The 10,469-nt window shown below is 35.8% G+C and overlaps 1 protein-coding gene across 1 annotated transcript in view; it reads right to left on the bottom strand.

The window, feature by feature from the left end:
• Positions 1–273: 273 nt before the first annotated feature.
• Positions 274–10,469, bottom strand: part of LOC114645308 (mucin-5AC-like) — a 72,114-nt gene continuing 61,918 nt past the window's right edge. Inside the window, exons 41-50 of the mRNA XM_051922828.1 lie at positions 9,348–9,379; positions 8,923–9,094; positions 8,108–8,212; positions 7,528–7,568; positions 6,522–6,644; positions 5,513–5,611; positions 4,738–4,866; positions 3,856–3,895; positions 3,631–3,754; positions 274–1,278 (exon numbers count right to left, since the gene is read on the bottom strand). Coding sequence (XP_051778788.1) covers positions 996–1,278; positions 3,631–3,754; positions 3,856–3,895; positions 4,738–4,866; positions 5,513–5,611; positions 6,522–6,644; positions 7,528–7,568; positions 8,108–8,212; positions 8,923–9,094; positions 9,348–9,379 — 1,148 coding nt within the window. The 3' untranslated portion in view covers positions 274–995. The remainder of the gene's footprint in view (positions 1,279–3,630; positions 3,755–3,855; positions 3,896–4,737; positions 4,867–5,512; positions 5,612–6,521; positions 6,645–7,527; positions 7,569–8,107; positions 8,213–8,922; positions 9,095–9,347; positions 9,380–10,469) is intronic.

Below are 10,469 nucleotides of genomic sequence, written 5' to 3'. Positions count from 1 at the left end.
TTGTCTGAAGTTGCCAAAATCAGTGTCTACAACTCAATAAGTGAATTATTAAGTGCAGAAAATGTATAGAAGGATACATTTTGAAAGATATTTTGCCTGTTCAGAATGTACATTATAAAATATGAAAGATGGAAGATGCTAGAAGATGTGCCAGAAGGTTATGCATTTTTTCTTCTTCAAAGGAAACATCCTAGAAACAGACAATATAAACGTGACATCTTCCAACACAACAAATAACTTTTGTTTCAGTAACAAAACAGAACTTACAAGAGGTAATGCAAAGTGCTAAATTTTATTAATGCAGATCAGTATTTTACATCCAGACAGGTAAAAAAAATACAATTCTTAAAATTTCTTCTTGGAAAAAAAAACACACAAGAACTTATGAAGAGTTTGTATTGGAAAAGGCCACTGAGCCCAAAGTTGTTTGTCAATGCCTAATTTAAACGTGCATCAGGCTGTGGCTCTGCAGTACCTAAATAATTTTAACAGGATAGCAGCTAATAACAAATACACATTTCATTCTAAAACACTAAGTGAAATATGTGTTCATCTATTCTATTTTTATGTTCAAATATGAATTCTTCATCATTTCTTTCACAATCCGGAGTCATGCATTGCACTTTTTCTTTTTGTAAACATTTAGAATCAATAGAGGTATATTTATTAGCTGTCATGACTGTTGCTTTGCTTGGGCATAGTTTATTTTATGGCCTTTTTCTATTTAGACCTTGCTGAAGTTTTGCAAGGTTTTACTTATATGTCATTAAAATATGTCACAAAACGTATCACCTTCCTTCCAATATTTTTTGAATGCTCCAAGAAGAAGTAAGCAAGCAGGAAGCTGAAATAATCAAGTTGTAGATATAGCTGTCTTTTGAGCCCTCCCCTTATTTCAATAGCAAAAAATACAAATTCATGAAGAAACATTGTAGCTCAGTTTAAAAAAATTGCAAGCAGAAATATTCATTCTTAGTCAGTTAGTTTAAGCAGACTCATTGTATGTGTGCCAGACTTCTGCGTTTTCTGCGTTTGTTGCTTTGTCCTCCTTGTACTTGCCCATTTTGTTGCTGTTGCTGCTGCTGTTGTTGTTGTTGCTGCTGCTGTGGTGTGGGATTCACACACTCTGTATCTTGGCATCCACATTCTTCCACATATACATATGTGTACTCTATGTTGGTTCCATCAGGGCACTGCAGTTCAGTTTGCTTTTTGCTAGTGACCCTCTCCCGACAGCAAGTACAAGAGTGCACCATGTCATTGACCTCGGATGAATACCTAAAAAGTAAGGCACTTGAAGTTAAAAGGGAAATGAAGACAGCATACTTAGATGACAAGTTAAACTTGAGTGAAACTAAGGTGAAATGTACAAATACAGTGCCCTCCATAATGTTTGTGACAAAGACACATTTTTCCTTGATTTACCTTTCTGCTCCTCAGTTTAAAATTACAAATCAAACAATTCACATAGGGCGGCGCAGTGGTAGCGCTGCTGCCTCGCAGTTAGGAGACCCGGGTTCGCTTCCCAGGTCCTCCCTGCATGGAGTTTGCATGTTCTCCCCATGTCTGCATCGGTTTCCTCCCACAGTCCAAAGACATGCTGGTTAGGTGCATTGCCGATCCTAAATTGTGCTTAGTGTGTGTGTGTGGGCTAGCACCCTTCTGGGGATTTGTTCCTGCTTTGCGCCCTGTGCTGGCTAGGATTGGCTCCAGCAGACCCCCGTGACCCAGTGTTAGGATATAGCAGGTTGGATAATGACTGACTAACTGACAAGTCAAATGAGATCAAAGTGCACATTGCAGACTTTAATTTAAGGGTATATGTAAACATTTCGATTTCACCATGTAGAAATTAAAACACTTTTTATACATGGCCCCCCCATTCCACAGGCAATCTGTACATCTGCATAACTTTAGCTGTATAATTGTGAGGTAAGGCAGCTGCCATGTGCTCGTAGCCTGCTAGCTGGCACAATCAAAAACAACATGGTGGACATGGTGAATTATGGTTAATATTATCTAAACCTTTTAAAGTTACAGTACAACATGGTGATGTATAAGATAACATCAACAAATGAACATTTATTCATTTTTCTGAATGCGTTTAGTATGTTTTTTTTCCTTAAGTTTCTTATTGTGAAGAAGTTTAAATGAAGAATTAACATTATCTTAGACACCCAGTTTAGAACACAACACTTGGTGTTTGTATAGTTTGCGGATCAAACAAAATGTTTGCTGACTCTTGTCATTTTGTGTTTGGTTAAAGGGCATTGCTTTTAAAAAATTGAGGTTTTAATGAGACCCTCTGATTTGGTTAGGACTATTCATAGAACCACAAAGCTGAAACATTGTCTATTATTAGAATAATTCACAGAATTTTCAAGGAAGGAAGCACAGGGAAGCCGTTTTTTTCCCTGAAGCAATATGATCTTCCCTGTACTTGATGCAGAAATTTGCCTACCATTGGTGCTTTTATTACATTTATATATAGTTGTATATTTTTTGGGGAGCATATTAGGGTTACTTTGAGTTGTGCACAATTAGATTTTTGTGCTGTGTATTGTAATTGTGTATTTGGATTGGGACCCAAGTGTAGCCGCTCAACCTCAGCACCACACTAGAATAATGTGATGTTTTTTACAGTGACTGGAGTGCCAATCCTGCCACCAACCGCAGAGTTTTCCCTATTAGTATGAGGACCTACTTGCAGGGCTGGATGCACATTAACGTCATACCCAAGACGAAGCAATTGCAGGTTAAGGGCCTTGCTCAGGGGCTCAATGGAGTAGAGTCACTTCTGGCATTTATGAGATTTGAACTGTCAGCCTTCCGATTGCTAACACAGATCCCTAGCCTCAAAGCCACAATCACAGCCTGTTAGCCGAGGAGTTTATTAAAGCGTCGTGCTCAGTTTACATGGTGGTGATTGAAAAAAAAAATTTTAGGTCTGTTTTTATTGTAAAAGTTTGCAAACAGACTGTTTGAAGAAAACAAGATGAGTAGTTGTTTGTACCAAGTAAAAGGAAAGCAAATTGTATTTTAAATAGTAATACCCTGTTTACTCAAATCTGTGAATAAATTGGTATACAGAAGCTGTTTACTTTTTTAGTTTGTATTTTTCTTTAATATGTCAAATTAGTCATAGGAGAGTCATATTTTTGGCTTTCAAAATTTCTCTTACAAAGTTCATTATACAGCAATTTTCAGCAGTAAATTATAATAAATTTGTAATCAATCAACACTTTTTGGTTGTGCAACAAAGTAAAAGATCATTAATTATCTGTCCCAGTTGTAAAAGTAGTTTTACATTCGTATCACGGCAAAATCTTCCTTCCTTTTCATTTCATTTTCTCAACAATATACAAAAATCAGCCATGGATAGCTTTATCTTAAAAAAGATGACACATCAACAGCTAATGTTTTCAGGTGGACTGTGTAGTTGATAAGACCTGCTGCCAGCGCTTCCAATAACATCTTTTCACTCACTGTCCAGTTTCCAAAACATTTATTTCACATTTAACGTTCTCTGCATGCTACATTTTTTATATTTTTATTCGCATGGCAAGGCTTTCTTGTTGTGACTCATAATTCAAATTAACTGAAAAGTTTTTTGTTTTTTTTTAAACTTACATGGAGTATGTTCCACAAGAACCTCCACATGACGTCAGTTCCACAGGTGATTTGGACTGGCACCCATCCTTGACAATTGTAGTGGTTTTCCTTTGAATGTTACAGTCCTTAGGTTTAAGAGTGCCTATATAGATTAAGAAAATAAATAGTAAACTTACAGTAGATGACAATAAAATATTAATTTAGTTTAGTTTACATTTCATACTAATCATTTTATATACTTACAGGTACGGCAGCATCCATCAGCAGATATGTTCTCTGATCCCTGTGATAAAAATTATATACATCTTAGAACTGACATGTACATTTTTGAAAACTTGCAATATCAACCATAACTTCATCAATGTTTCTGTACCACTGCAATTTTTTAAGAAGAAAGGAGGAAAAAAGTAGCAATTACAGTATATGACCAGCCAGAGGATTCTGGTTCTTCTGAAAGAAAGATCACATTAGAATAGGCAGTTTGTGTGGTATAGTGGTTAAGACTTTGGACTTCCTCACCTGCAGCAGTGAGTGTAAATCCCACTACTGACACTGTGTGACCTGCTTGTGCTCCAATTGAAAAAAGTAAAACAAATGAAACCAGTTGCATCTCAAATGGTGTAAATCACCTTGAATAAAGGTGTCAGCCAAAAAAAAAAAATAAGGAAATGAAAAATAGCTTTAGACATTACACATTTTGGTCCAAGGTCAAGCTAAGCTACAATACCGCTTATGGCGTTCATTGACTTCTGTGGAGCAAATCCTCTTGTCATTCCTTTAGTTAGGATCAGAACACTTTTACTTTGCTGTGAAGTTAATTGAATTGTTTATTCATTTCTTATTTTTGCTTAGGGGACCTCAAAAGTTTTTTTGTTTTTTTTATGAAATATATTAGATAAATCTGGTTACCACCATCTACATAAAGTTAAAAATGCTTATCACTGCCTTGTACCTTAACAGCATTATGCAGGCAATTCACACAAATATGAAAAAAATAAAAATAGATGAAGAGTTTTCTTTTTAGAGAGGAATTCTCTAAAATGGCCTAATCTATCATTTAATTATATTATAATATATCAGTTTCATCTACCATTTAATTGTATTATAATGTATCATATGACTCACTGGAACACAATCTTCAACATGGAATTCTGGACAAGTTGTTCTGCTTTCCATCGTGACATACTGATCTTCAATCCTGAGGCACTCATACCGAGTGCATGTGTCATTAGCAGGACTCCAGTACTGATCAACCTGAAAAAAAATCAATGGCAGACATTAGAGGCCCCGTGCTATGCATTTTAATTAAGTACCACACATTACTGTTCACCCATCTCTCTGTTTTTAGAACCTATTTTTTTTTTCCATACAGAGTCAGAGGGAGTTGAAGCCCAGGTTGGATGCATTGGGTGCACAGCAAGAATCAGTCCTGGACCAGATGCTTGTCCATCACTGGGCAAACTCAAGTACACACAGATAAACATAGTGGGACTATTTACAGTTGCAGGTAAATCTAACTTACATTATTGTGGATTACAGGAGGAAACTGGAATACCTGATAAAAAATCCATAACTTCTTGGAGAGAATGTAGAGACCCACACAAGTGAGACAGCATCTCTAATTATGCCTATCATTTTGAGAAAATGTTATACTTTGAATATTTATGCCACTACCGTATATTATTATTGTGACTGTATTTGTTAAAGATGTGAGTGGAAAACAGAGGCAGAATCACACCCATGTGGCCAGAAGAATATTATTTTAGAGTACACCACTGGAAATCTGTATCAAAAGCACAGACTAGTTTTACTCCAAACTTACATTCTAACTTTTACATGAACCAAATTTTTTACATCAGCCTTCCAATGACAAAGATCAATGTGTTTTACTTGAACTCACCTGAATTATGTGAGCAGTACCATCTGGCAAAAGAATGATGCAGTCCTTTTGAACACATTGTCCACAACATTGTCCGGGAACTTCCTGGTATGTGAAACCCTGCAAAAAGAAATGATTGAAGAAAAGACATTACATTAAATTAATAATCATTGTGAATTATTTCGCTGTTACCCCAACTACTTAAGACCTACAATTACTAAAGTAGTGGAAAGCTATCCTGGTAAGGCCAAAATATAAATCCATCCATCCATTATCCAACCCGCTATATCCTATCTATATAGGGGTCTGCTGGAGCCAATCCCAGCCAACACAGGAAACAAACCCCGGGCAGGGTGCCAGCCCTCCGCAGGGCACGCACACACCAAGCACACACTAGGGACAATTTAGGATCGCCCTATACCTACCTAACCTGTATATCTTTGGTCTGTGGGAGGAACCCAGAGTACCCGGAGGAAACCCACGCAGACACGGGGAGAACATGCAAACTCCACGCAGGGAGGACCCGGGAAGCGAACCCAGATCTCCTAACTGCGAGGCGGCAGCGCCACCGTGCCGCCCCAAAATATAAACATATATATAAAAATAATATATATCCATCCATCCATCCATTTTCCAACCCGCTGAATCCAAACACAGGGTCACGGGGGTCTGCTGGAGCCAATCCCAGCCAACACAGGGCACAAGGCAGGAACCAATCCCGGGCAGGGTGCCAACCCACCGCAGTATATTTCGTTGTTCCTTTGTAAAAGTGACAATGACAATAAAGATCTATCTATCTATATATATACATATAATATAAATTTGTGAATTTCCCCTTGGGATTAATAAAGTATCTATCTATCAATCTATCTATCTATAAATTATAATCTATATAAGTTCAAACAATACTCCTCCATACAGTTTTTATTGAATACTGGTGAAGTATGAATGAATATATTTTACTGTGACTACACTGTAGCTGTATAATCCTACACATTTGTTAGCTGAAGTGGTTGTGCACATTACGTACAATTTGGCAGTTGGTGTCACAGTATATTGGCTGGCAGTCAATGATATTCAGCTCGGTGTCTGGGTCCATGGTAGAGCTACAGGTACAGTCAGAACAGTTTTCCATGATGACAGGAACTCCAGGCTAGAAAGAGATTAAAAAAAAAAGATCAAGAAAAATTTCAAAAGAAAGTGCAATAAGTGGAGTCAATGCTGGAGATTTTTACAAGCTTTGTAAAATTATTATTCTGTAAACAGTTATTCAATCTGGGAAGAGATTTTTGGCGAAATGCCGTGAATGACTGTAGGGAGTTACAGATGTTATGCAAACGGCTTCAGACAAATATATTAAAAGTTTGTATCTGAGGATTATGAGATCATATTTTACATACCATAATTATTATTGTAACTTTCAGCACCCTTAGCTGTTCAAGACAGGTGCCCAGTGCAGTATTTGAGAACAGCTCGCTGCATAAATTGTGAATCATGGTACGTCTGTATTATTTGATCTGGGGTCTGTAGTTTAAAGCTTAAAAGATGCCACCAGGCCCCTGACTTTATGTTTATTGAAGGCATTGTGTTTTGTTTTTCACCATATTTACAAATGTATTTGTGAAGAATATTAGGTATTAAACTTTCTTGTTCTGGTTATTGATAGAAGTTTATCTACGTTTGGTTCAGCAAATGTTGAAAACAATGAAATAATAAAAAGGTACAGCATGTCTTAAGCTTGTTTGATAATGTCATTACAAGTGTCTCCAATGACTAATTATACCTCCACACCCTTAATTTAATGCAAAAGTAACATTTGTATAGCACATGTGTCTTTTGGTGTGGCAACATAAGCTAACATTAAGAGTCATCACAAAATGCAGTCAAGAATTCCTGGTCCAGTACATGAAACATGGTAGATATGTCTCAGCTGTCTGTTCTTAGAACTACCGAAAAGAAAAAGAAGAAATCCATCTGACTTTAGAATCAGTTTTTATACAGCATGCTGTTTTAGATGTTTGTTTCTACAAGTTTACCTGATATTCTGTGTTGTTGTACACACAAACTCCTTTGGGCTCTGTAAAGGAAAAAAAATAAAGTACATAAGTACAGGAATGAAAAATAAATTACATTGTTCTTTACAACGGAGGCACCTAACAGCGAAATCTACCTTATTTTCCACAGAATTTAACAATTATTCTCTTTAATACAATTTGCCAGAAAACCTATGTATATATCTTAAAATTATCAGTTATATATTGTAAAAACAGTGTAAAAGCCCTTATCCATTAGTCACTTTCTAGTAGGAATTCTGTACCATTACTACAACTGTAAGTTCAACACATTGGCCTCAACTTTAAAGGGAGCCCAACATGTCCAGAGGGCACACATTCACACTGACTAAAATACAAGCAGTCAATCAAGCATCATCAGTTAAACATAAGACTGTAAAAGGAAAAGAAGGGAATTCAAAGAGAAGAACATGCTAATTTCACATTGAAACAATATTCAACTATACATTTAAACTTGGCTTTTAGGAACTCAAGGACTATTTAGAACAGTGACACAGACTACCTAGAACCGCGCCAAGAAGATGGAAGTCATCATGATGCTTACCACAGCTATAAATGGGGCAGCATTCATCTGGAGAAGTTCTGAACACTGGCTTGAATCCCAGTTCACAATTGTCAGTTGGTTTGGGGCAGAGAGACAAATCACATTCTGTCCAAAGAGAATGAAAACAAGAAGAAAAAGTGAGTGAGACTGATAATGAATGACATTGTTCGCTAACTAACAGAATCTATTTAACAGAACTCATAAATGGTCTGGTGTAGAATATTACAATTGAAGACGATTTCATGTCTGATTAAAACTAATTTAATATTACTATTTTAATTTTAATGAATTTGACATGCAGAATTTGATATAAAGATGATACTTATCTGGAATTTTAATCTCAAATAAAAATGAAATAATATCTGTACTACAACATTTAATAAAAAAAAGCATGTAAAAAATTTCTAAACAATCAATATTATACTACATCAACAATGAACACCATTCCAATGGCACCAGTTAAATGCTTCTATGAATTGCCCGCATGTCAAACTGAAACATATTTCTTGTAGTCTCAGGCAGACTACATGGAATTAAATTTCCAAATCCAGTATAAATTTGGATTTCCCTGACCATATTTTTAAAATGATAACATACTTTATTTTAAATTTGACAAATTATAGTCAAAATGCAGTATATTCTTTATTAGTAATTAGTGATAATAATTCCTGTGGAGATTTTTTGATACGTTGCTGAATTTTTTTGTTAGAAAAAACTAAATCAACAAAAATTTTCACTGACAATAGCACTATTGTCCAGGTCTAGACGGCCCAAATCTTACTCAAGTCTACCTAGGCTTAATAACAGATACTGACCGCATCTTGTCTTGTTGCAGCACACGTCAACAGCATCTATTACAAGGACCTCTCCAGGGTTTGAACACGTGACAGCTGGTTCTTGTGGGCATATGTGAGGCCTGCATTGGACACTCATGGAAACATTGTCACAGACACAGTCATTGCAGTTGCTCTGCCATGTTTCACCAGGCTGTAAATAAAAAGAGATGCTACTTAATCAAAGGCGATCTCTCAAAAACCTTTCAAGAGTAAACAAAATATTTATGATATTCTGATGACACTATTTTAAAATGACTCCTGTGTGAATTGGTTTTACTGTACTAATATGAGTAAAGAACTACCATCACTCTCATACACAATGGTGCACAGAGGCTTTTAATGTTTTCCCTTCAGTTTGTTTCTCAATTTATTACACGTTCAAAGTAATTAAAAGGTATCATTACCTGTTTGGGCATACCATCAGGTCCAGTACAATCTAAATAAGAGAACAAAATACACATTATTCAGTTGGCAAAATTTTCCTTATAGTAAATGAATAAAGAAGCACGCAAAACAGGATTCTTGAGTTTTTGCTGTTGATTTCACTCTGTCCTGTATTTCAGCTAAAAATATTATTCTTCATTTATAACAACTATTGAATGGAAAACAGATTAGAAAGAGTTAGCAAACTGTGTTTCCACTTTGTATTTATTGTTTTGTCAAATGGTCCAATCATGTCATGCCATCTTCAGTTCATTTGCCAAATGATTAGATAGCCAACAACAGCAATACTGCTAAAGGTTGACAGTCCCTTAGGAGTACTACTCAAAAAGTACATCTGTAAACTTTAAATTGTTGTATCGGTTATGTTTAAGGGTATAACATTTAAGACTGAAACAAACTGTGTAGTCTGGTTACTGAAAAAGGTATCTACTGTAATGAGAGAATCAACATGTTGAGTTAGTCTAATCAATTTAGCCGCTACATAACCACTTAAGCATGCTGGACTGAATAATCTGTTTCACTGGATACATTTTTGAATTTGCATTATTATATAAATGTATAAACATAGTCATTTAACTTTATTGTAAATCCACTAGCATTATTACTGATAACCAATATTAGGGGTAACAAGGTAGAAGCAATGTGTGCTATTGTTTTCAGATTACGTTTTAACTGAGTAACATCAACAAATACTTATTTTATTGTAGTCAAAATACGTGTTAATGACAAAAATAGATTTGCATTACTGTGCTACTTTTTTTTAAAGAACTTTCCATGCCTTCTAACCTTGGGTGCATTTGCTAGGGTGCAAAGGGTACCTAACACACAAGCACAGAAAATAGCAATCATAATCATTTTTTGTATTTTGGATATTTTAATTAATGCTACATTTTTTACACATTTTTATGTGTTTTTGGCTCTGTATTATATCAAAGAGGCAGTTTGATAATTGCAGGCCATGGTGTTTTAAGGGGAGCCTGAGCATCTGACCCAACAGATGTGCGAGTCAGGGGTTTTCAGTCACTGGTCTATGAAGGGTCTTCTACTGGTCCACAAGAAATGGTTGAATCTACTGTTTTTTT

The sequence above is a fragment of the Erpetoichthys calabaricus genome, chromosome 2, assembly GCF_900747795.2.
Source record: "Erpetoichthys calabaricus chromosome 2, fErpCal1.3, whole genome shotgun sequence".
Classification (NCBI taxonomy): Eukaryota; Metazoa; Chordata; class Cladistia; order Polypteriformes; family Polypteridae; genus Erpetoichthys; species Erpetoichthys calabaricus.
This window is presented reverse-complemented; position numbering and strand designations above follow the sequence as displayed.